At 45.8% G+C, this 26,864-nt stretch overlaps 1 protein-coding gene across 3 annotated transcripts; it reads left to right on the top strand.

Annotated features, from left to right (window-relative positions):
* Window positions 1-1,842: 1,842 nt before the first annotated feature.
* Window positions 1,843-26,267, top strand: LOC112255125 (probable ubiquitin carboxyl-terminal hydrolase FAF-X). Of its 3 annotated transcripts, none has more exons than XM_042323836.1 (42): window positions 1,843-2,071; window positions 5,369-5,626; window positions 6,170-6,407; window positions 6,516-6,628; window positions 6,711-6,929; window positions 7,057-7,172; window positions 7,254-7,505; window positions 7,842-7,980; window positions 8,174-8,326; window positions 8,530-8,841; window positions 9,026-9,162; window positions 9,306-9,530; window positions 9,688-9,801; window positions 9,971-10,199; window positions 10,403-10,710; window positions 10,844-11,084; window positions 11,258-11,407; window positions 11,491-11,611; window positions 11,858-11,988; window positions 12,098-12,376; window positions 12,607-12,732; window positions 12,843-13,001; window positions 13,135-13,301; window positions 13,584-13,692; window positions 13,907-14,053; window positions 14,193-14,339; window positions 14,467-14,674; window positions 15,364-15,584; window positions 15,844-16,040; window positions 16,189-16,362; window positions 18,488-18,629; window positions 18,770-18,973; window positions 19,175-19,621; window positions 19,759-20,027; window positions 20,174-20,399; window positions 22,127-22,256; window positions 22,350-22,535; window positions 22,738-22,958; window positions 23,037-23,282; window positions 23,479-23,700; window positions 23,834-23,935; window positions 24,036-26,267. In XM_042323836.1, the coding sequence occupies exons 2-42, from the start codon at window positions 5,528-5,530 to the stop codon at window positions 24,195-24,197; spliced, it is 7,788 nt and encodes a 2,595-aa protein (XP_042179770.1). In that variant the 5' UTR covers window positions 1,843-2,071; window positions 5,369-5,527; the 3' UTR covers window positions 24,198-26,267. The 3 variants fall into 3 exon arrangements, with proteins under 3 accessions (XP_042179770.1, XP_042179772.1, XP_042179771.1); XM_042323838.1 differs by having other exon boundaries at window positions 1,844-2,071; window positions 23,479-23,691; XM_042323837.1 differs by lacking the exon at window positions 1,843-2,071 and adding an exon at window positions 4,509-4,526.
* Window positions 26,268-26,864: the final 597 nt, after the last annotated feature.

Raw genomic sequence — 26,864 nt, 5'->3', positions numbered from 1 at the left:
GCAGAGTCAATTGCAGAGAGCAGAGGATACTGGGGAACACCGTCTTTATTGGGATTCCCACACGAATGCCCAAAACCATAGGCGATAAACAGACAGAAAAATAGTCCGACCCAACACAGGACGGACGGACAGGAACACAAACACGCACACCCCGACTAACAGAAAATAATCCTGCACGAACATAGGTGGGCCTAAAAGGCTAAAATAGACATAAATCAGGAAACAAAATAAGGGACAGGTGCAACCAATAAGACCAAACGAACAAAAAAGGGATCGGTGGCGGCTAGTAGACCGGTGACGACGACTGCCTAGCGCCGCCTGAACAGGCAGGGGCGCCACATTCGGTGGGAGTCGTGACAACTGGACCCAAAATCGAACCATGTGGAAAGCACATGTGATATGTATTTTCTTTGAGTTATGTTACAAGAAACACTTGACTGGTTAAATAGGTCCTAAAACAATTAAGAACTGGACCGGAGAAGCCGACCCACCTCTCTAGTCTTTCCAGAAGGACATCATGGTCAACAGTGTCAAATGCAGCACCTTAATCTAAGAGTACAAGGACAGAAAGTTGTTTGGCATCTGTGTTGGCTCTAAGATCATTTACCACTTTAACTAAGACTGTCTCTGTGCTGTGGTGGGCATAAAAAACAGAATAGAATTTTTCAAAAATACAAACTTCTAATCAGGTCTTGCTTGACTGATACCGAGCCTAATGTTATCTAATCTTACCTCTGAAATACACTGCAAACTCATTACATTTAGATGTGGAGGAAAGTTCAAATAGGTTTGCAGGGGTAGGATTCATCAGGCCATTATTGGTCGAGACGTTAAAACCTACGTGAGTGGCGATGGTGTCAATATTGGAGTAGTTGGCCAGAACCGTGGGCAAGAGGGAGTTGATGCCATGGACACAGGCTCCTGGGTGACAGTGGAACTTAGTCTGTCCACAGATCTTCTCTGATAGATGAAGGATGGCCAGGTGCCCTTCTTTGCGAGACATCAGAAAACTTCCCTGGTCTTTGTGGTTGAATCTGTGTTAAAAATTCAATGATTGACTGAGGGACCTTACAGATAATTGTATGTTTTATTTAACTAGGCAAGTCAGCTAAGAACAAATTCTTATTTACAATGATGGCCTACACCGGCCAATCCCGGACGACGAATTGTGCACCGCCTTATGGGACTCCCAATCACGGCCGGTTGTGATACAGCCTGGATTCGAACCAGGATGTCTGTAGTGACACTTCTAGCACTGAGATGCAGTGTCTTAAAAATCATGTTAAACAATATTGTTACACACAGAGTAAGTCCATCCAAGTTATTATGTGACTTGTTAAGCACATTTTTACTCCTGAAATTATTTAGACTTGCCATAACAAAGATGTTGAATACTTATTGACTTAAGACATTTCAGCTTTTAAATTGTATTAATTTGTAAAAATGTCTAAAAACATAATTCCACGTGGACATTATTGGGTATTGTGTACCAGTATGCCAGTGAAACAAAATCTCAATGTAATACATTTTAAATTCAGGCTGTAACACAACATAATTTGGGAGAAGTCAAGTGGTGTGAATACTTTCTGAAGGCACCTTTTTGACAAACTAAATGTGAAGTGAACTATTACTTTAATTGTAAAATATTACCTTAATGGGCTTGTTCGACATTGGCGCCGACAGTGCAGGCGACTACAGACTGACTGATCTACAAGGAACTTTACATCGTAAATAACTGCTCATTATTATTTGTAGATCAGTCAGCAAGTCACAATTTACCCATGATACATGACGGTTTTGATCCTCTCGAACACGGCCTCCCGTCAGCTGCGCTTACCACGGACTGGCTGGGAAAACTGTGCTAGACTACAGTAGAGGGGGGGTTGATGGTGACGCAGGAAAAACACCCAAGTGCAGACAAAAAAATAAGCAAGGAAGAGAGATCATATTAGCAGATCTGGATGCATGCATGAAAATATTATGTAACACACGTTGACACTTAGCGAAACCCAGAATAGAACGATTCATAGACAGGACAAGTCAACTCAAGGAAGTTCCATCAAATTTTGGGGTAAGTAACATTGGGTAGCTAGCAACAATGGTGCTAACTGGCTAGTATAGCTAGATAACATTTCTGAGTAATCATTAACAATGAAACGTTATAGCTGTCTAGCTTCAAGGTGTAACGTTACACATATGCTTTTCATTAGATAAAGAGGAGAGAGTAATAGCAAGCAAGGTGTCTGACATCGACAGAATGAATGCTGAAATGCCGGTTTGTTTCTGTATGTAACGTTGGCTAGTTAAGTTAGCTGTTATTTTTGGCTGTGGCAAAATGGCTGACGTTTCCCATATCAACCTGTTAATTGTTTGGATTTTGAAATATAACGGTTTCCACATAGCTAGTTCAAGGTCAGTCTCAACCAGACAAGATGTTGGCTAACTTCTTGGACTAGTGGTGTTGACAGATATGGGCTGGTGTTTGATCAACAACCTACCAATGCACACAGACGGTTGATTGTTGTGGCGACGGCAGCGCCATTGGCTAACGTTAACTAGCATGTTAGCGCTACTACCGATGTTGAGTAAGGAGAAGGCCCTTGCAATGCTTGTCAGTCGTTAGCTAGCTAACGTTACGGGCCTTGATAACGTTATACATTAGTTATCGTCCAGACTCCTGTTGCATGAAGTTATTTTTCACATCAATTAACCGTGTTCCAGGCAGTGTTTGCAGGCTGGTTATTTTCGCATTGTTTGAAATATTTGGCTAATGCTACGCAATCTAGCAAGTGTAGTTAGCTACTGGCTAGTTAGCGGTCTCTCATATCTAGAATACACCATACAATGTAACAGCGACACTTATTTTGAGATTGAGTTGTTTGCTGTAACTAAATCAAGTTTTCCTTATACTCCAATCCCCAAGTAACTTGATTTAATTAGCTGTACAATGTTACTCAATGACGTGTCCTCATAGAAAGAGATTCTGGTGAGGAAAGCGGATCGTGATAAGAATGATTAGCAAGCCTAGGACCAAGTACATTTTTATTCACACACATCATGCAAGCAACCTTGTCATTTGTCGTAACAATGTTTTCTTTTGTGCCAAGCTCCTTGTAAACCAACGGCTGTCACAAGAAATGTCCAAATATCTTGACATGCCTGTCTGCATCAAACTGTCTCCAGAACAGAAACTGAAGGTGGAGCCAAGGGTAGTCTTGAAAATCCGACCCTAGTTGCCTCTGCCTAGTGTCGGTTTTTGAGGCTAGCCAAGGAGGGGGCTGGCATTGGATCTATTGACAAAGATTAGATTTGAGTTATTTGCAAGCAAGGCATTGTCAATAAAAGTAATTGTTGCCGATTTTGAGGCCTGGTAATATGCTTACTTTGTGCACTTCCGGATACAAATGACTTCATTTCACCTGAAAGTTCTGCGTTTCCTCAGTCATGACCTAGCTATGCTCACTTCAAGTTTTACTCAAGTCAGCAAAACTAAGCTTTGACCATGATGACCTGAATAGTTGTCGTATACTAGCTGTGTATACACACTGCCATGGCAGCTGTGCCAGCTGGAAGTACTATATTTTCAGCAACCCCCCCCAGAAGTTCTCATTTTAGTTTTAACCCTAAACGTGCACCACTGATTCAGTTATTCAACTAATCATAACACCTTTGACTAATTAAATCAGGTGTGCCGGTTTATGGTTAGAACACAAATGTGGAACGTCTGGGGGTGCTGAGGAGAGGGTTGGGGAAACCCTGGTTTATGGCCCGGTCAGGTGCTTTCTCAAGACTCAAGGTTTCTTTTCATCTGATTGGTTCCTCAACCGTTCTTGCTCCTTGGGTCATTGATTCCGATTGGCTTGTCAACTTCCATTCACACTGTAGCTGTCAGCTGTAGCCTACTCCTGACGGCTTGCCTGATGATGCTTGAGGTAGAAGTCGGCCCAAACCACAGATCTAGGATCAGATTCCCCTTCCCTAATACTAACCTCTTCCATTAGATGGAAGCGGATACATCTGAAGACAGCCAATAATAAACCTGTAAACTGAGCCCAGAGGATCGTAACTCAGCTGGAGACTGTCTTAATGTGTCTCAAGACTTCCAGTGTCTCACAACTAGACACACAGACCTTTCCTACCCAGAAACCCTATCCCCTAATCTTAATGTTCCCTCATAGGCACTTGAGTGGATTGAAGGAGCCTGAGGCCCTAAACCTATCTCTTCCATCCTGACTCATAGTGATTTAAGATGTTTTGCTTTGTCACTCTGCTGTTGTGTAAGGTCAATATTCTACACAGACTCTCTCCAGTCCTCCAGTACCCCCCAACATCACACATTTGTCTTATAGGCCTGGACAAAAAACCCTGATTCAACTCATTGAGGGCTTGATGATTAGTTGACAAGTTGATTCAGGTGTGCTTGTCTGGGGCTCCAACAAAAATGTGTGCTGTTGGGGCTACTGGAGGACTGGAGTTGGGAAACATTTACAGTACTGGGACACATTGTTGGACTACCACAACTTTATGTCAGTGGCACTGGCAGCCAAGCATAGATGGCCTGATTTCAATCCAATATGCTATTATTAATCATTTTGGGCAATTATTAAGAATACATTGTTTGTCAGTAAGCGCACAATGGCTTGTTCTCCTTGTTCAATTGTTTTTGTTTAGTTATTCTACTAGGCTTGGCTAATATAGCCAGGTGATATCTTGAAACCTCAATATCCCATGCATGTTTTGCTGTAGTGAGACGTGCGTAACCTAAGGGCTGCAGTTAGTTGGGGTAGGGTTAGGGTAGGGTCAGGGTAGGGTCATGCTCTGTGTGACCAATCAACAGTTTGTCAGTAGCTGTATACTGTCTTGCACAGTCTAGATATCTCTGAACCAGTTCGACAGAGACTATTAATAGGCCAGTGTGGTGCATGGTTGATAGTCCTGTGCTGTCTGCAACTGGAAATAGGATAGTTGATGGCAGTGGGGGGGGCTTCTGTCTGTTGGTATTTGGGCTAGTGTGTGTGTGTGTGTGTGTGTGTGTGTGTGTGTGTGTGTGTGTGTCTGTATGTAATAATTCCACCCCGTTGTCAAGCATGCGTAAATAGCATTTTAATGTCTAGACCCAGATTGTGGCAGAGTGAGAGTCATTTGAATTGGTCTCACTTAGTTGAAGACTCCTGTCTTGCAAATATACTGTGGAATCATGGCCTTTGGATGTTGTTTCGCAGCTATTTTTACACCTCAAGAGTGGTCTGAAGTTGTCCATGTGATGTTCACTACATTGTACACAGATTAGCTGAAATGCACATGCCTCAGTCCCAAATGCATGGGGAAAAATGGGGCATCAACCATTCTAAATCTCTCTGTCCCACAGGTTCTGCGATGGTTTCTGCAACCCTCCCTGAGCCTCAGCAGCCGGAGCGTTCCCTCTCAGCCGGCCCCTGGTTCTCCTTCCCTACCCAGGCAGTGATTCCCCCCCAGGCCAGGGCCTCCTAAAGCGGACAAGACTGCCAAGATCTGCCCTGTGTCGATCATGACGGTCACCACACGTGGCTCCCCCGTGGGGGGAAATGATAGCCAGGGCCAGGCACCCGCTGATTCTCAAACCCAGCCCCCACCCACACAGGCCCAGGTGAGTGTCGGGGTGACGTGTGTCTATCTATGGATAGTTCCCCAATTATCAGTGAACAAGGTTACCCGCATATCAACTGTATGTCTGCGTGAAGTTGACTGACTAATATGGAGCGATCTGCAATGCCATATGCTTTAGTACTTACTTACTTAGGCCCATCGCCCCATGAGGAGCATAGGACAGTAGTAGGCGTTCATCTTTAGTATGAAATGGCATGAGTCATGTTGAGGCCACAGCTGGATGTTCTCCAATGAGAGAAGCTCTTTGTAATTTAAGAGTTTCTGAGCTGTGGACAGGATCACTGATGTAAGCTTAATTACTGTCACATAATTGAATAAGCTTTATTTATAATCTAATGTTTTTTAAAATGAATTTAGTCCCTCATGCTCTATGAATTGTGTTTGTTTGACTTTGTGCTTCCTGTGAAGTTCCAAGGCTTAATTACCTACCTTCCTCACTGTGTGTGTGTGTTTCCGACTAGCGTTTATCTCTTTTAATCAGCATCTGTAGTATGCTTGCTATTAATGTGTGTGCGCGTTGCAGGCGGTGTCCCCCAACCCGTCGACCACGGAGCCGACTCCTGTGAGCCCACCGGCGGCGGAGGAGGAGCAGGGCCAAGGAGACTCTGCCCCTGCTCTGGAGGAGGAGGAGCCTGCCTTCCCTCACACTGACCTGGCCAAGCTGGACGACATGATCAACAGGCCCCGATGGGTAGTCCCAGTCCTGCCAAAGGGGGAATTAGAAGTTCTACTTGAAGCTGCTATAGACTTATGTAAAAAAGGTGTGTCCGTCAACGTATACAATATACATCCATATAGGACATCTTTTTCATTTGTCTTCTATCGATCTCTCTTTGTTTTCTGCCTTTAATCGTTGCCTCTTTCTGCAGGGCTTGATGTGAAGTGTGAGGCGTGCCAGAGGTTTTTCAGGGACGGCCTGACCATCTCCTTCACTAAGATCCTCACAGACGAGGCTGTCAGTGGGTGGAAGTTTGAGATCCATGTAAGGGCCTCGTGTGTTTGTGTGTGTGCGTGCACTAGCACTTCCTGTTTGAACTAAAGCTGATTGTCCTTCACCTCCACAGAGGTGTATCATCACCAACACACACCGGCTGGTGGAGCTGTGTGTGACCAAGCTTCCTCAGGACTGGTTCCCCTTACTGGAGCTACTGGCCACAGCCACCAACCCCCACTGCAAGTTCCACATCTACAACGGCACGCGGCCCTCTGAGACCATCCCCGCCGGGGCCACGCTGGCCGACGACGAGCTCTTCGCCCGTCCACCTGACCCTCGCTCACCCAAGGTAGGCCCCAACTCACCCTCGCTCACTCAGGATTCCTCGTTTGATACAGTATGTCCAAGTTTTCAACATGAATAAAGCTGTCGCCCGTGATTGGCCATTCATTGTTCTCCCTCTCTCTCTCTCTCAGGGCTGGTTGGTGGACCTGATTAATAAGTTTGGCACGCTGAACGGGTTTCAGACTCTACACGACCGCTTCATGAGCGGACAGGCACTCAACGTACAGATCATCGCTGCCCTCATCAAGTATGTTAGCGCAGATGGACCAATGTAAGGGACTTGTAAGGGACGTGTGCATGTCCTAACCCGTGTATGTCTTCCCTCCAGGCCGTTCGGCCAGTGCTATGAGTTCCTGACCTTGCACACAGTAAAGAAGTACTTCCTACCAGTGATCGAGATGGTTCCTCAGTTCCTGGAGAACCTGACGGACGAGGAGCTGAAGAAGGAGGCCAAGAACGAGGCCAAGAACGATGCCCTGTCCATGATCATCAAGTCCCTGAAGAACCTGGCCTCCAGGGTGCCCGGTCAGGAGGAGACCGTCAAGAACTTGGAGATATTTAGGTTGAAAATGATCCTTAGGTGAGATTCCTTCAGTTTTCTTTTTAGGTTGTTATTATATAGAATTAAAACTGTCACATTGGGGTTTGAGCACCTCGTATGATGAGTGTTTTGGACAGTCAACTGCTGTTTTATTATTAAGGGAAAGCTTTTGGGTGGAGTTATTGTTTGCTAACATGCACATTTTTTTCAAGATGTATAACTTTCAAAATACAGCTGGTATTTTTCTGACATGCAAAACATTTTGGGACTCTGTCAACAATGGACTAATGAAACAAATACCAAAAGATAGCTTTTGGGTGGAATTTCTATTTTCGATAAGATGGTTAGGCTTTTAATTTGTTGATTGGTCCCCAGGTTATTGCAGATTTCCTCATTCAACGGCAAGATGAATGCCCTGAACGAGGTCAACAAGGTCATCTCCAGTGTGTCCTACTACACGCATCGGCATGGCAACCCCGAGGAGGAGGAGTGGCTGACGGCAGAACGCATGGCGGTGAGTCACCTAGCCCCTAACAGTTACTCCTTATGAATGGTAATGGACTGGATTTGTATAGCGCTTTTAAATTGCTCATCAGAGTTTAATAGTCAATTCCAGTTCAATTCCCGTCAGTCGAATTGGACATGGAATTTCTCCACAGGAATGCAAATCTATGCCTGACGTTTGTCTTTCTCTCCCTTTCTCTCAGGAGTGGATCCAGCAGAACCACATCCTGTCCATCGTGCTGAGGGACAGCCTCCACCAGCCTCAGTACGTAGAGAAACTAGAGAAGATACTCCGCTTCGTCATCAAGGAGAAAGCCCTCACCATGCAGGACCTGGACAACATCTGGGCAGCGCAGGTACTGAATTAAACGTGTCATGGGAAAATGGTTCTCAGCGATATGGGAATTTTAATGTACTTCCTATTCATTGAACCTATACAGGTTATTATCATTTGTGAAAAATATATATTTTGCTAGAGAGACCTTTTCCTTTATGGGTAGGGGAAGGGGTTGTTTTTAGAACCATGCCTAAGTGTCTTCTGTGTCTGTTTCTATGTCAGGCTGGTAAGCACGAAGCCATAGTGAAGAATGTCCATGACCTTCTGGCCAAACTGGCCTGGGACTTCTCTCCAGAGCAGCTCGACCATCTCTTTGATTGCTTCAAGGAGAGTTGGACGAATGCGAGTAAGAAGCAGCGTGAGAAGCTGCTGGAGCTGATCCGTCGTCTGGCGGAGGACGATAAGGATGGAGTGATGGCCCACAAGGTGCTCAACCTGCTGTGGAACCTGGCTCACAGTGACGACGTCCCCGTGGACATCATGGACCAGGCCCTCAGCGCACACATCAAGATACTGGACTACAGCTGCTCTCAGGTAAAACTACTGTTACTGCTACTGGGTTGTATTCATTAGGCACCAAATGGAAGAAAACAGACTGAAACTGGGACACTCTACCTAAGCTTGTCAAATGAGAATATCTTGTTTTTTTGTTTTCTGTTGCAAAATGTTTTGCTACGATGGTCCCTAATGACTAGGACCCTGCTCTGTGCTCCAACAGGACAGAGACACCCAGAAGATCCAGTGGATAGACCGCTTCATCGAGGAGCTGCGCACCAACGACAAGTGGGTCATACCAGCCCTGAAGCAGATCAGAGAGATCTGCAGCCTGTTTGGGGAAGCTCCTCAGAACCTTAGGTAACGAAAGACTCTCCACCTCCCTCTCTCCCTTTCTCTCTCGCTCTCTCATCTCATCTCCTTTTCCCATTGAGTCATAGTTTCTCCACAGCTTGTGATGAAATATTACACGTCTCTCCTTCCCTTTCCTCTTCCCCATACAGTCAGACCCAGAGGAGTCCTCATGTGTTCTATCGTCATGACCTGATCAACCAGCTGCAGCACAACCATGCCCTGGTCACGCTGGTGGCTGAGAACCTGTCTGCCTACATGGAGACCATGAGACCGTTCTCCAAAGCTGAACATGCAGACTTTGACCCTCAGACGGTCAGAGTGGGAAGTCGCTACAGTCATGTTCAGGAGGTTCAGGAGAGGCTCAACTTCCTGAGGTAAGGCAGGCGGCTGTCTACAGGTATCTCAGGATGAAAACATTGACCCTTGACTGCTTTTCTGGGCGGTGGGGCATTTCTCAGTCTGTGGGAATGAAAGTGGCCGTTCTGAGTCCTCTGTTAGTGTCTAACTGCTTTGAACCATCTTGTTCTCCAGGTTCCTGTTGAAGGACGGACAGTTGTGGCTATGTGCTCCTCAGGCCAAGCAGATCTGGAGGTGTCTGGCTGAGAGCGCCGTCTTCCTGTGTGACCGGGAGGCGTGCTTCAAATGGTACGTACACATTTGTTTAGACCAGCCTTTGATGTATATTAAATATGATTTCCCTTTTGAATTATTCCAGGTTAGTTCAACTCAAATGTTATTGGTAGCACTTCACTTAATTTGTTATAAGCAAGTATGAGCCTTTATAATGTCTTTATACTGTCTATTCCAACTCTAGGTACTCTAAGCTAATGGGAGATGAGCCAGACCTGGACCCGGACATCAACAAGGACTTCTTTGAGAACAATGTTCTGCAGCTGGACCCGTCCCTGCTCACGGAGAACGGCATGAAGTGCTTCGAGAGGTTCTTCAAGGCTGTCAACTGCCGCGAGGGCAAACTGGTGGCCAAACGCAGGGCCTACATGATGGATGACCTGGAGCTCATAGGACTGGACTACCTCTGGAGGGTGAGTGTTAAAAAGCTTATCAATGTTCTAAAGATTTCTGAACATACTGTAAAACCTGGAGCTCATAGGACTGGACTACCTTGGGAGGCATTTGAGTTAAACTCCTCTTATCGCTGTTATAAGCTTTTATAGACAACAGTCTGGTTCCTGGATTAAGCCTGGAGGAGGAGAGTGCGCAAAACAGCTTTGCATTGTTCTACCAGGTGGTGATCCAGGGTACTGATGACATCGCCAGCCGAGCCATCGACCTGCTGAAGGAGATCTACACCAACCTGGGGCCCAAGCTGCAGGTCAACCAGGTGGAGATCCACGAGGACTTCATCCAGTTGTGTTTTGACCGTCTGAAGGCGTCGTACGACACGCTGTGTGTCCTGGACGGGGACAAGGACAGCATCAACTGTGCCCGGCAGGAGGCCATCCGCATGGTTCGCGTGCTCACCGTGCTCAAGGAGTACATCAACGAATGTGACAGCGACTACCACGAGGAGAGGTCCATACTGCCCATGTCCAGGTAGGAGAGAGACTCTCTCACACACACACACAGACTCACACCAACACACACTTGTGAAAGCGAGGTCTAACTTAGTTTGCCAGAATCTCAGTGCCAACATTTTGACAGACCAATCCCTCTTTCTCTCTCTCAGGGCGTTCCGGGGGAAGCACATCACGTTGATCGTGCGTTTCCCTAACCAGGGTCGTCAGGTGGATGACCTGGACATCTGGTCTCACACCAATGACACCATCGGCTCGGTGCGCCGCGGCATCCTGACACGCATTAAGGCCAATGCCACGCACACCAAGATAGAGCTCTTCATTGGCGGGGAGGTTGTTGACCCGGCGGATGACAGGAAGCTGATTGGACAGCTCAACCTCAAGGACAAAGCAGTGAGCTAGTCATTTCGTAATCAATGGCCCATGCACTGCTTTTGAATTAGGGCTTAGTTCCGATTTGTTTAAATACAATTTTACTCCCTCCTGAAATCACTAATCTACTAGGATTAGATGATGAAAGCAGTGTATCTGTTAGCGTTTGGTTCAAATCGGTATTTTGTGTGTAGTTGATCACAGCCAAGCTGACCCAGGTGAGTGCCACCGTGCCCTCCAGTCCTGACAGCTCCTCAGACTCCTCCACTGCCTCGCCCAGTAACCACGGCAACCACTTCAGCGAAGGACCCAACCCAGAGGTGGAGGGCTGCCTGCCTGGAGTGGTAAGACACACACACACACACCTTTCCTCACGTGAGAAATGTCAAATGTGTCGTCTTCTCCTGAGTATCGTCTTCCTCTCTAGATCATGTCTCTCCACCTGCGCTACATCTCGTTCCTGTGGCAGGTAGCAGACCTGGGTTGTACCCTCAACATGCCTCTGCTGCGAGATGGAGCCAGGCTCCTCATGAAGCTTATGCCTCCAGGTACACTGTCTTTCTTTCTCACGCTCTCATTCTTTCTCATTATAGCTTGCTGTCCTTCTGTGGCCCCAAAACAGCATCTCTCATCCTTCCTCTGCGTCTCGCTCTCTCACTCTCGCGCTCTCGCGCTCTCGCGCTCTCTCACTCTCGCGCTCTCTCTCTCTCGCGCTCTCTCTCTCTCGCGCTCTCTCTCTCTTTGTGGTTTGAAATGATTCGGACTGACTGATGTTCTGGTTGAGCTGTGTGTAGACAACGGTACCGTGGAGAACCTGCGCGCTATCTGTCTGGATCATGCCAAGCTGGGAGAGAACAGCCTGAGCCCCACACTGGACTCACGCTTCTTTGGCCCCTCGCCCTCACAAGTCCTCTACCTCACTGAGGTTGGTAACACACACCACTGTGTGTGTGGTGGTTTACGTGATTGATTCATTACCCCTTACACTCTTCACATCCTCCTGCCACGTTTGATTGATTGGATTGATTCCCCAGGTGGTGTATGCGTTGCTGATGCCGGCCAGCGGCACCCTCGGTGAGGACGCCAGCGACTTCCAGTACAACTTCCTGAAGAGCGGCGGCCTCCCGCTCGTATTGAGCATGCTCACCAGGAACAACTTCCTGCCATCGGCCGACATGGAGACGCGGCGGGGGGCGTACCTCAATGCCCTGAAGATCGCCAAGCTGCTGCTGACCGCCGTGGGGTTCGGACACGTCAAAGCTGTGGCCGAGGCCTGCCAGCCCGTAGTGGAGGGGACCAGCCCCGCATCACCAGTAAATAACGCTATTGTATTGCCGTTATATTACCTCTGTAAATACGGGGAAAACCTTGTATTACTACAGCTTAGACGAGTGCAGAACAATGAGAGTAGCAGGACCCTTGTTACCAGACCCCGAATGGACAGACCATGATCACCTCAAACATAACTTGACTGTGTATTTGAATGAGCTCAAATATGACTGGTGTTCTTAATCCACTGTCTTCTGTTTTTGTTCCTCTCCAGATCAACCAGGTGACCCACGACCAGGCCCTGGTCCTCCAGAGTGCTCTACAGAATATCCCGAACCCCGCCTCTGAGTGCATGCTCCGCAACGTGGCCATACGACTGGCCCAACAGATCTCTGACGAGGTGAGACGGCGTGTCTATTGGGACTAGTGTTTACACATGCGTTCAACCGGTTAACAAACGGCTAGTCAAAAAGAGTAAGACCGTAAACGTCTGCTCACTTTTTTTGGCAGTCTCTGCCCCCGAACGCCCAGAACTTCTTCCAAGCATCCAAGTACATCCCAGACCTCTGTGTGATCCGGGCGGTGCAGAAGATCGTGTGGGCTTCAGGCTGTGGCACGGTACAGCTGGTCTTCAGCTCTAATGAAGAGATCAGTCAGATCTATGAGAAGGTAAAACCCTTTCTAAACTGAGATGGTGTGTGCTTGGTTCTTAAGGTGTGTATTGCAGACTTCTAGGGGTTTGTATGGAGAGTTTCTGTGTCTTCTATAAACTCACGGCGGTGTGTGTTCATCACCTCTACAGACGAACGCGGGTAAGGAGCCGGACGGGGAGGATGAGATGGTGTGCTGTGAGGCACTGGAGATCATGACCCTGTGTTTTGCCCTGCTGCCCACCGCTCTGGACACTCTCAGTAAGGAGAAGGCCTGGCAGACTTACATCATAGACCTGCTACTGCACTGCCACAGCAAGTATGTCTGCATCTGGCTGTTAATCTATGTCTGTTTTGTGGATCTGTTCATTTGGGGCATTTCCTGGACACAGACTAATCCTGGACTGAAAAGCATTTTCAATGATGGATTCTCCCTTGAGTTTATTATAGGAGTAGGCATAATCTGTGTCGGGGAAACCACCCCTTGGTGTTCAAACTTAATCTCACAAAAACAAGCCCATATAAAACTGTCATCTGACGATGTCAAAAGCACCCTTTGACGGTGAAAGGAACCTGTTGTCATCTTCCTGTCTGTCTCCAGGTCAGTTCGTCAGATGGCTCAGGAACAGTTCTTCCTCATGGCCACTAGGTGCTGTATGGGACACAGACCCCTCCTATTCTTCATCACCCTCCTCTTCACTGTTTTAGGGGTGAGTATCCTTCCATCTCTTCACTCTCCTGACACAATAGTCATTCTTCGGCTCTGGGTAGAAGTTGCCCTTATGGACAGACCTCGAATCAGTTTACCAGCTCTCAATCCCAGCCTTCATCATTAGAGGAGGAAATGTAACACACTGAAACTCTTCACCCCACTCCATTGGGACCCCTTGTTGTTGTAACACGTATCCTTCCTCTCTCCTCCAGAGCACGGCAAAGGAGAGGGCGAAGCACGCAGGGGACTACTTTACGCTGCTGAGGCACCTGCTGAACTACGCCTACAACAGCAACATCAACCTGCCCAACGCTGAGGCGCTGCTCAACAATGAGATCGACTGGCTCAAGAAGATCAGGGTATTGGACAAGAAGTCTTTTCATTATTAGAAAATGAAATGCAGTTTAATATGGTGTAGTTTAGAGAAGGCATAAGATGGGCTTTCATATCTCTCAGAAATATTACCGCTAAATGGCAGTTTGGTGTTTTTTCCACTAGGATGAGGTGAAGCGGACAGGAGAGACGGGGGTGGAGGAGACCATTCTAGAAGGTCATCTAGGGGTCACCAAGGAGCTGCTGGCCTTCCAGACACCAGAGAAGAAGTACTACATTGGCTGTGAGAAGGGTGGGGCCAACCTCATAAAGGTGGGTCATTGTGTTGTTTATGAAATCCAATATGGTTGCCAAATAGTTCACTCAATATAGTCACAGGACAAGCCACCATAAGATGATGCTTTGTACATTCTGTTAATTCACCCCACTCTTTCTCCAGGAGTTGATAGATGACTTCATCTTCCCGGCGTCTAACGTGTACCTGCAGTACGTGAAGAGTGGGGAGTTCCCTACGGAGCAGGCCATCCCTGTCTGTAGCAGCCCCGCCTCCATCAACGCCGGCTTCGAGTTGTTGGTGGCTCTGCCGGTCGGCTGTGTCCGGAACCTCAAGCAGATCGTTGATACACTCACAGATATGTACTACCTAGGTACACCAACTATACACTCACAGATATGTACTACCTAGGTACACCGACTATACACTCACTGACATGTACTACCTAGGTACACCACTCACTGACATGTACTACCTAGGTACACCGACTCACTCACTGATGTACTACCTAGGTACTACACTCACTGACATGTACTACCTAGGTACACCAACTATACACTCACTGACATGTACTACCTAGGTACACCAACTATACACTCACAGATATGTACTCAGGTACAGATATACACTCACTGACATGTACTACCTAGGTACACCAACTATACACTCACAGATATGTACTACCTAGGTACACCAACTATACACTCACAGATATGTACTACCTAGGTACACCAACTATACACTCACAGATATGTACTACCTAGGTACACCAACTATACACTCACAGATATGTACTACCTAGGTACACCAACTATACACTCACAGATATGTACTACCTAGGTACACCAACTATACACTCACAGATATGTACTACATAGTCACTTAATCTGTGATCTTAATTCCTAATTATTTTTCTCACATATTCCTCTATCTATACTGGTAAATGTATACCTCTCTTCAATGAATTCTAAATGTTTTTCTGATATTCATTGTTGCGTTGATAGTATATGTGGAATGGATAAAAGTTGAACAACTCTCTCTCCTTCTCTCCATGTCTCTCAGGTTGTGAGGCTCTGACAGAGTGGGAATACCTCCCCCCAGTGGGGCCGCGGCCCACCAAAGGCTTTGTGGGGTTGAAGAATGCGGGGGCCACCTGCTACATGAACTCGGTCATCCAGCAGCTCTACATGATCTCGCCCATCCGTAACGGTGTCCTGGCCGTGGAGGGCTCCGGCACCGACGTGGACGATGAACTGTCCGGGGACGAGAAGCAGGAGAACGAGGTGACTGGACTGACTGGGAATCAATCAAAACTGTATTCACTCTTCAGATTGAATAATTGCAAAAAGACTTGCTTAAAGCTACAATCTGAGATGCTTTTTATGGCAGCCCCAACCCTTGGTATAGAGGTAAGGGACTAGGGAAATTAAATCCCTCTGAAGTTCATATTACCGAGTGTTTATGGATGTTGTGTAGAGGAACCAAGATGTAGAATTTGAACTTAAATAATCCATCCAGTGTATTGTTACTTTCCCTCCCCAGACTAATGCCGACGGAACGGTGCGGGATGAGGTGTTCGCCTACCAACACCAGTTTGACGACAAGCCCTCGCTGAGTAAGTCGGAGGACAGGAAGGAGTACAACATTGGGGTGCTACGCCACCTACAGGTCATCTTTGGTCACCTGGCCTCTTCCCGACTGCAGTACTACGTACCCCGAGGCTTCTGGAAACAGTTCAGGTGAGCTAACGATAGCAGGCTGAGGTAAAACAATGAAATGTCAAGGAATGTAGTGGTGTACAGATTACAAGCTGTTTATTTTGAAACCAATTTCACACAAACGGTCTTGGTAGACTAAGAGCTATCTCTATCGATCTCTTTCCTGTAGGTTATGGGGTGAGCCGGTGAATCTGCGAGAGCAGCACGATGCCCTGGAGTTCTTCAACTCTTTAGTGGACAGTCTGGATGAGGCTCTGAAGGCCATGGGCCACTCCTCCATGCTCAGCAAGGTGCTGGGAGGCTCCTTTGCTGACCAGAAAATCTGCCGTGACTGCCCACACAGGTGAGTGATTTTCATCCACTTACTAACACTGGCGGAACCGAATGAACGACCACTCATCCTCCAGATTTTTATTATGTACATTTTCCCACCAGTGTGGTATTCCAAATGGACTTGTTTTGGAAAAAATCAGTGCGTGATGACGTAGTGCACACAAAATGTACTTTTTCGCATAACCTTTCTAGGGCAGGCATTCCGCTAGCGGAACCCCTCGACAACATTAGGCTGAAAAGGCACCGCGCGAAATTCAAATATATTTTTTTGAAATATGTAACATTCAAATCCAATACAGCAAATGAAAGATAAACATCTTGTTAATCTACCCATCGTATCCGATTTCAAAAATGGTTTACAGCGAAAGCACAACATATGATTATGTTAGATCACCGCCAAGTCAAAAAAACACCACCATTTTTCCAGCAAAAGATAGGAGTCACAAAAAGCAGAAATACAGATAATATTAATCACTAACCTTTGATCTTCATCAGATGACACTCATAGGACATCATGTTACACATGTATGTTTTGTTCAATAATGTGCATATTTATATCCAAAAACCTCAGTTTACATTGGTGCGTTACGTGCAGTAATGTTTTGATTCCAAAACATCTGGTGATTTTGCAGAAATGCTCATAATAAACATTGATAAAAGATACAAGTGTTATTCACAGAATTAAAGATAGACTTCTCCTTAATGCAACCTCTGTGTCAGATTTCAAAAAACTTTACGGAAAACCAATAATCTGAGAAGACGCTCAGAACCCAATCCAGCCAGAGAAATATCCGCCATTTTGGAGTCAACAGAAGTTAGAAACAAGTCAAACGATGTATGGAATCAATCTTTAGGATGTTTTTAACATAAAACATCAATAATGTTCCAACCGGAGAATTCCTATGTCTGAAGAAAAGCCATGGAAAGAGAGCTAACTCTGTCGGGAGCGCGCGTCACGAGCCTGAGACACTCTGCCAGACCACTGACTCAAACAGGTCTCATGAGCCCCTGCTTTATAGTAGAATCCTCATTCAAGTTTCTAAAGACGGTTGACATCTAGTGGAAGCTGTAGGAAGTGCAACTTGACTCCATAGATACTGTGTATTCGGTAGGCCAAGCTTTGAAAAACTACAAACCTCAGATGTCCCACTTCCTGGTTGGATTTTTTCTCAGGTTTTTGCCTGCCATATGAGTTCTGTTATACTCATAGACACCATTCAAACAGTTTCAGAAACTTCAGAGTGTTTTCTATCGAATACTAATAATAATATGCATATATTAGCATCTGGGACAGAGTAGGAGGCAGTTCACTCTGGGCATGCTATTCATCCAAAAGTGAAAATGCTGCCCCCTATCCCAAAAGAGAACTTCTCATGTATCGAATACAAATCTGAAGTGCAATGTTGCCATTGGATTTTCCACTCGACCATTAGTTTTGTCACAAACTGTTGTGGTAAATAGACAATGTGCCTACTCTGGTCTTGACATGTGCGCTCCAGCTAACAGGTCTGAGTCAGTGTGGGTCGGCTAGTCTACATGATGACATTATTCTGGAGAAGAGAGAAGGAGAAGAGAGAATTTTTTTTTTTTTGTTAAACAGCAGTCATGTATTTACCATCTTGTCACCAGAATAAGACCCATGATATTTATTGGAAAGGAGCGTCAAGCTCATCACCTTTAATCTGTAGCCTAATAAACTGCATGGTAGTAGTGGGAGGACCCACACCGTGTCATCGCATGACTCCAAGTTTACTTCCATATGATGATTATTATATAAATGTTTGCGCATTTCTCGCATAATACATTTTTAACAAAGATCCCACCATGTTGAACGAACAAATTATCTATTTTGCCATTTATACAATTGTACTAAAACTAGCTGTCGTGATCAAAACAAATGTTTTTAAGTGTGTGTGTGTGTGTATATGTATGTATGTATGTATGTATATATATATATATATATATATATATATATATATATATATATATATATATATATATATATATACGGGTATGACTACTCTCAGAAATGTGGATGGAAACGTGGTTAGTGACACAAAATGGCACCACATAGTTCTCAGTTATCACAGGCATGAAATATAATAAGTGAAACTGTTCCACCATCTTGTTCCCAGGTATGAGTGTGAGGAGTCATTCACCACGTTGAACGTGGACATCAGGAACCACCAGAACCTGCTGGACTCTATGGAGCAGTACGTCAAAGGAGACTTGCTGGAGGGAGCCAACGCATACCACTGTGAGAAGTGTAACAAGAAGGTACCTCACTCTTCTCCTGTCCTTCATCATTCCTGTTGAGTACTCAGTCCTTTGTTTTCATTCCATTGCAAAATAGCAGTGTCGATATGGATAGATACTTTAGGATGACATTTCTTACTGTTTTGTTTTATCCACTACAGGTGGACACAGTGAAGCGTCTGCTGATCAAGAAGCTTCCTCCAGTGCTAGCCATCCAGCTGAAAAGGTTTGACTACGACTGGGAGAGGGAGTGTGCCATCAAGTTCAACGACTACTTTGAGTTCCCCAGGGAGCTGGACATGGAGCCCTACACTGTGGCCGGGGTGGCAAAGCTGGAGGGAGATGACGGCAACCCGGAGAGCCAGGTAGATTACTTTTATATCAAATTTGATTTGTGTATTAGAGCTCTATAAATGTTTCACAAAGTTCTAAACAGAAACCATGGCCTGAACCCCAAAAGAGTAAACAGAAGCAGCATTGGCAAGGAAACTCCTCATTAGTCGCTTCATCATTAGTCCAAACATTGTCTGTACTCAGTCACTCCTCCCTCCTCCTTTCCCTCTCAGATGATCATGCAGAACGAACCATCGGAACCCGACCCGCCAGGCTGCAGTTCTAAGTACCGCCTGGTGGGGGTGCTGGTGCATTCGGGCCAGGCCAGCGGCGGCCACTACTACTCCTATATCAGCCAGCGAGACTGCGGCACCGGCGGTAGCGCCGACAGCGGTCAGAAGGAGCGCTGGTACAAGTTTGACGACGGCGACGTGACGGAGTGCAAGATGGACGACGATGAGGAGATGAAGAGCCAGTGCTTCGGGGGGGAGTACATGGGAGAGGTGTTTGACCACATGATGAAGAAGATGTCCTACAGGAGGCAGAAGAGATGGTGGAACGCCTACATCCTGTTCTATGAGAGGATGGACGCAGCAGGGGGAGGGGCCGCAGTGGAGGCAGACGGAGAGCTGGCCAGGTGCATCTCAGAGCTGACTGTGTCTCCCACTACACCACGACAGGTGGGGATCAGGACTGTGTGTGTATTTGTTTGTGATAAAGTGCAGAGGCGAGAACCTGTGGGTGTGAATGAGTCTGTTTGTGTGTATAATGACGTAATGCTCATAACCGTACTAATGAATTCCCCCTCCCCTCCCAGGTGACGATGCCGGGGGCCATTGAATGCAGTGTGAGGAAGCAGAATGTCCAGTTCATGCACAGCCGTATGCAGTACAGCTTGGAGTACTTCCAGTTCGTCAAGAAGCTGCTGACCTGCAACAGCGTCTACCTCAACCCTCCCCCGGGTCAGGACCACCTGCTGCCAGAGGCAGAGGAGATAGCCATGATCAGCATCCAGCTAGCAGCTAGGTTCCTCTTCAGCACTGGGTTTCACACCAAGAAAATAGTCCGGGGGCCCGCCGGTGACTGGTGAGTGGGTTGTCTGTGAGAGGGAGAAAGTGTGTGTTTTCTTTATATTGTAAGACAGCCTTGTAACTCTCTTTCCCTTGTCGCTCTCCTTTTCCCTCTTTCTGTCTACTCTCCTCCCTCCCCCACCTTCTCTCCCTCTCTCTCAGGTATGACGCTCTGTGCATCCTGCTGCGCCACAGTAAGAACGTCCGCTGCTGGTTTGCCCACAACGTTCTGTTTGCGTATCCCACGCGCTTCTCTGAGTACCTGCTGGAGTGTCCCAGTGCCGAGGTCCGGGGGGCCTTCGCCAAACTCATCGTCTTCATCGCCCACTTCTCTCTGGCGGACGGGCCATGCCCCGTCCCCACCAGCTCCCCTGAGGGGTCCACACAGGTATGGAGGGAGAAAAGGGGGAGTGAGAGATGGAGGGAAAGTGTGTGATGTAATACTAATGACCATACTTGGTATTCACATCTCAAAATATATAAATTAACTTACCACAATCAATTTCAATAGAAAGTTAGCAAAAATAGATAAGATTCTGCAACCTTGGAGAAGTAAGTACTTGTCTATTTCTGGAAAAATCACATTGATGAACTCTTTGGTCCTATCACAGTTTACTTACTTACTAATGGCACTGCCTACTCCAGATGACTAGTTTTTAAAAATATTTCATTTTATTTGGAATGCTAAGCCAGACAAAGTTATAATAATAAAATAATGAATATCACTTTGGGGGGCTAAAATGATTTAAATATTCAAGCTTTAAACCTCTCACTAAAGCTTCACTTATGTATAAATTATACTTAAACCCAAAATGGTTCTCCAGTAGATTAAGGCTCATCCTTTGTTAAAACATTTACTTTTTGCCTTCATACAGATTACAAATTCTCATTTTTGATGAATTGAAAATGAAATTTTGTTTAAAGTATTGCCCTTTGTTAAACAAGCCATACAAGCTGGTTACAATTCCAGTTTTATCCTCCAGAAATGATAGAACAAATGTTATGGTTAAACACAAATATACTGATTATTTAAAAAAACACATTCTTTATGGAATAAATGTTTAAAAATTGTATTTATTAATGATATTACGATTAGAAATGGAAGAGTTATGTCACATATGCAGCTATCGAAAATATATGGGAATATCTGCTCAATCCAAATTTACAACCAACTGATTGCAGCACTACCACAAAAATGGAGGAGGCGAGTGGAAAAGGGAGAAGGTAGGGAACTTGTTTGCCTGCCATGTATTAAAGATTCAAATTGGCTGAAAGGAACTGGCATAAATAGAAAAATATACCAGTTTAATTTCAGGACAAAAATGTTGCGCCATACAGGATGTAAATAAATGGAAAGAGATTTTCGATGTACCGATTCCATGGAAGATGGTTTATGAACTGGTACAAAAAACAACACTTGATTCAACACTTATTGTTTTTCAATTTAAATTATATAAAATTCTTTGCACCAACAGAATGCTATATATGGGGTGTACAACAATCTAAGCTCTGTAGATTTTGTTGCAAAGAGACAAAATCAATAGATAATTTATTCTGGTATTGCCTCAATGTAGCTTGTTTCTGGTCACAGGTTCACGGAATGGTTAAAAAATCATAACGTGCAATTAAAATGAACCTTACAAATAGCAGTGTTTGGCGATTTCGAAAGCTGTAGTCACTAAATAATATAATACTCGTGGGAAAGGTTTTCATCTTTAGCTCACAATCTGTGGATTCTATACATTTTAGAAAGGTTCAATTATGTTAAAGAGCACAATTCAAAAATAATTGGCACATGGAAACCAAACGAGGGGGTTCTATGGTGATATGTGGGATGGGCTGAGAGTAGCTGAGGGGCAGGATTAAAGAGCTGAGGTCTATGGTGATAGGTGGGATGGGCTGAGAGTAGCTGAGGGGCAGGATTAAAGAGATTATGGTTGGTAATGTATTATTGTTAGGTGACTGCTTTATATAAAAGTCCCATTGATGCTAAATGTATGTACATACATGTAGCAGAAAAGCTGTTAAAAAAAAATATATATATTTGGCCGACTGGGGGGGGTGCATGGGTAAATAAAAAAAAAAAGACCTGTAACCTTTGACCTCCTGCATCAGGGCTGTGATAACCTGAGTCTGAGTGATCACCTGTTGAGGGCTGTGTTGAACCTGCTCAGGAGAGAGGTGTCAGAGCACGGCCGACACCTGCAGCAGTACTTCAACCTCTTCGTCATGTACGCCAACCTGGGTAAGACGACGTGCGTGTGCAGGAGAAACGCTGTTGGTTTGTTTTTTGCTGGAATAAAACATGGTTTCTCTTCCTCCCTCCCTCTCTCCCCAGGTCTGGCAGAGAAGACCCAGTTGTTGAAGCTGAGTGTCCCTGCTACCTTCATGCTGGTGGCTCTAGATGAGGGGCCTGGCCCTCCCATAAAGTACCAGTATGCAGAACTGACCAAGCTCTACGCTGTGGTCTCCCAGCTACTGCGCTGCTGTGACGTCTCCACACGCATGCAGTCCTCCATCAATGGTATGTTTCACTCTCTCTGTCACCGCCTTGTGGTTGCTGTCTCTTCTGCTCTCCTTTCTCTCTCGTTCTCTAATGGTTCCATTCTCTCTCTCGGGTTCACTGTCTGTCATTCTCTCTCTCTCCTGTTTCTTTACTCTTATTTGCAATCTTAGAATAAAGCGAAGTGTCCAAATAGATATAAATGTATCTCACTGTCCTCTAGGTAACCCGTCCCTGGCCAACCCGTACGGAGACGCCAACCTGACCACCCCCATCATGCCCCTGCAACAGCTGGTGTCAGAGATCCTCTTCGTTAGGACCAGCTATGTGAAGAAGATCATCGAGGACTGCAGCAACTCTGAGGAGACGGTCAAGCTGCTGCGCTTCAGCTGCTGGGAAAACCCCCAGTTCTCCTCTACCGTGCTGTCTGAGCTGCTCTGGCAGGTAAGGGGATAACACTGATGACTCACTCACACACAGCGTTTTTGTTTCTCTCACCTGTCTACCTGTCTCGACCCCTAGGTGGCGTACTCCTACACGTATGAGCTGAGGCCTTACCTGGACCTGCTGCTGCAGATACTGCTCATAGAGGACTCCTGGCAGACCCACAGGATCCACAACGTGCTGAAGGGTATACCAGACGACAGGGACGGCCTGTTTGACACCATTCAGCGCTCTAAGAACCACTACCAGAAACGGGCCTACCAGTGTATCAAGTGCATGGTGGCTCTGTTCAGCAACTGTACTGTGGCCTACCAGATACTACAGGTAAACCATGACAGTAGTAGACTAGATATGATATGGTAGTCACCTCTCTCTCCTCTCTGCCTACCAGATCAGTCATTTTAGAATGGTGTTTCAGATATGTGCAATATGTTTGTGTCTGGATATCTTGAACAGTGTGTATCAGGAATAGTTCTAATGTTAACACAGTTCTATTCGTCTCTCTCTGTTGTGCTCCCAGAGTAACGGGGACCTGAAGCGTAAGTGGACGTGGGCGGTGGAGTGGCTGGGGGACGAGCTGGAGAGGAGGCCCTACACAGGGAACCCCCAGTACACCTACAACAACTGGTCTCCCCCTGTCCAGAGCAACGAGACTTCCAACGGGTACTTCCTGGAGCGCTCGCATTCCGCACGCATGACCCTGGCCAAGGCCTGCGAACTTTGCCCCGAGGAGGTACGGAAGGTGTGTGCGCGTGGGATGGGTGTTTGCATGTTTTGTCGGTGTGTGTGTGTGTGTGTGTGTGTGTGTGTGTGTGTGTGTGTGGTAATGTAACAGAGCTCTCCTTGACTGATTCCATTGTCTATATTTCTTTCAGGAGCCAGATGATCAGGAGGCAACAGAAGATCACGACTCCTCCCCTCCCGAGGACACAGCGCTGTACCCCCATAACCCTGCTCCTGCCACGCAGTTTCAGCAGGTAACACACACAAACACTTTATGGCACTGTTCCAGAATTTACAGAATGCTCATATTGAATGCTGACACCTCTTTCTCCCTGTTTCCATGTCTCTCTGCAGCAGAACAACCACCCCCACGCCCAGCCCTACACGGGTCCGGCTGCCCAGCACATGAACACGCCCCAGCGGCCCCCACAGAGAGCACAGGAGAGCTGGGAGAGCACCACAGAGGAGGTGGGGCCCGTGGCGCCCCCACCCGCTGTCCAGACGACAAAAGAGTAACAACACAACACGAGGGCAACCAAATCCCTTTAACCTGCAACTCACCTCATCAAATCTCTTTGAACACTAATATCACTCAATACCTTCAAGACACCCAGTTTATTGATTGGTTGATCAAACAGTCGATTTAAGACTAGACCCAGGCCGGCACGCTCTCTTTTCTCCAGGAGGAACAGCGTCCTCTTTGTCACCTCTGACCCTTGACTCCTGCCCTCTGGATCGGGCCAATTAAGCTCTTCAAGTGTCTCTATGGAATTCTATGATTTCTAGAACTTTGAGTTGGACGAGTCTCGACCTTCTCTTTCTCTCTGCCCCATGGAGACACGTCACTGCTGACAGAGAAAAGAACATACCTCTGCAGGGTTGTGTGTACAGTGTTTTTGAGAAACTTTGAGATGAAAGACAATGATGTGTGCAATGTGTGTACAGGAACTGAAACAAAATGGTGAAGGGAAGGGGTACATGTTAATGTTTTGGAATCGTTAAAACCTTCCTTCCCTCGACCTCCATCCCAACCTACTGCAATGATGCAGCAAGGCTGTCCTGGATTGGCCCCTAATATGTGACTTCAAAACTGAAAAGGAAGACCAACGTCAAATCAAATGGGGAAAAGAATAAGTGTTTCTATTGTTTTCTCTGCTTTGTAGTCAATGCATGGAGGTGAGGTTTGGCCTGTCACTGGCTGACCGGGTCTTGGTTGATGCAGTCATCTGTTCCAACACTATACTATAGTAGGTTTCAAACGCCTCTCTCGCAGTGAGGACATGTTGAATAAAGAATTGAAACCAGTATCACCCTGTGTGCACCTGTTGACAATGGCAGGGGTGGGTGAAGGCTTGTTTAATCTCTGCTCACTTGAAGTGAAAATAACTCTGCTTCTTGGTTTTCTTACTTTTTTCCCTTCCACATTTTGTCCTACTTGAACACAGCTACAGTCTTACAAATGTCTGTCCGTTGAGAATAACATGAAGCATTCTAAAGCAGGGTCATGATCTACAGTAACTGCTGGTAAACAAGCTAACTGACTCGCCCAGCGTTTCTGATTTGTTTTTCTAGGATTCTATCTGCAACGAAAGTAGATGGCTGTGTTTCAGTTGGTAACATGAATCCGTGGTTTGTTGTAAATTGTTTTTTGTTTTACTAGGAGAATTGTCTGAAATGAGCAAAATCCCTGCAAAAAAAAAAAGAAGCCCTTGATATGAAGAATCGTAGACTATTTTATTTGAATTTCCTAGATGTTGTTTTTGCTGATTTGAAAGGAAGTAGGAAGTAATTGAAGAGGAACCTTTTAGTCCATTTCTTTAAAAAAAACAACAACACTTTGTTAATAACTGTTTTGAGTTCCATCTGCCCTGAACTGTTTTTGCTAACAATAGTTTTGGCCATGGTGTGATTGTGAATTCTGAGGCTACAGTTCACACTTCGAAGTTGTTGTTGTTGTCTGTACAGCAGTGTGCCCACTACCAAGAATACATGGAAAATGCAATCTTTACATTGTAGCGGTTTCATATTTCATCTATGGTACATTGTAAATACATAATGCACGCCAAAAAAAATCATCAGGACATACGTGACAGTGACGAAACAATATCTAGTTGAGGGAATTTGCCAACAGTAAATGGCATTGTCCCAAGGGACTGGGTTAAAACTGCAATGGATTAGACACAAGATGTCTGCTAAAACTGTGGCCTATACACACACAAGCTGTGGAAGCGCAAGGTGAGGAGGGAAACAGTCTCCCTGTCCCCCCCTCCCCCAAACAAAAAGCATACTGGGGAGAAAAAAGGGGTAACCCGGGAACCTCCTGAGAGGACAAGACTATGGATGGTTCTAGATTAGGACCTAATGAGGGGGTGTGGTTAGAATGCTGTATGGACTGATGTCACCCTTCCAGGCCCTGCCCTAAAGCACTACAGGTCATCTCTCCTCTCACTTATTCCATCATTTCTTTTAGACTGCAAGGTCTTACAGATTTTGTTTATGTAGGCATTTTCTTTGTGTAAAGTGTTATTTCAGGATCAGATCTGCCTTATTTTGTTAGAATAATTCAGATTTTTTTTTTTTTTTTTGTGAAACATGCATGGATGGTTATTACCCCCCATCTGCCTTGGTGCACTCGACAAACACACCACACTGTAAAATTATACTTTAAGAAAAGCACAAATAAATGGTCTCTTGAATTATTATGCCCTGTATGCAAGGAGGAACCTACATTAAAAAAAAAAAATGTTCATTTGTTTTTAGATTAGCATGGATAAAGGGGAGGAGTCAAGGGAGAGGAAATTACTTTATTATTGAGTAACCTTTCTTTTGCCCCCATATAACCTTGTGCTTGTCAATCTAACGAACCAAACAGACAAGCTTTACAACACAGCTTATAAACCCAATTTTGAGCAGACGCTCTGAAGGGATGAGCCGGTCTGCCACAGCAGGTTTCCAGCCACTGATCCACAGTCAGCCAACTTTACCCCATCCCTATCCTCCTCCAGTAGGTGAAAACTGACACTAGATCTGCTTTTGAAGCAACAATGTCTGGCATCTATTCTCTCAGCAGGCACTGTTTATTCTAGCTCATTCTCACCCGCAGGAGGAATGTCAAGGGGAGAATCTCAATTGCGTACATCTCGCTTCCTTTCTCCTCACCGCCTCCTCAAATGTCATTGGACG

This window comes from Oncorhynchus tshawytscha, linkage group LG07 (assembly GCF_018296145.1).
Source record: "Oncorhynchus tshawytscha isolate Ot180627B linkage group LG07, Otsh_v2.0, whole genome shotgun sequence".
Classification (NCBI taxonomy): Eukaryota; Metazoa; Chordata; class Actinopteri; order Salmoniformes; family Salmonidae; genus Oncorhynchus; species Oncorhynchus tshawytscha.
This window is presented reverse-complemented; position numbering and strand designations above follow the sequence as displayed.

What these genes read in the sequence shown, in the direction of transcription:
- LOC112255125 (XM_042323836.1), top strand. Translation starts at nt 5,528, where the DNA reads ATGACGGTCACCACACGTGGCTCCCCCGTGGGGGGAAATGATAGCCAG. An exon ending in TGGACTACAGCTGCTCTCAG is followed by an intron (nt 8,842 to 9,025) that starts GTAAAACTACTG and finishes GTGCTCCAACAG; the next exon opens with GACAGAGACACCCAGAAGAT. An exon ending in TCAGTCAGATCTATGAGAAG is followed by an intron (nt 13,002 to 13,134) that starts GTAAAACCCTTT and finishes TCACCTCTACAG; the next exon opens with ACGAACGCGGGTAAGGAGCC.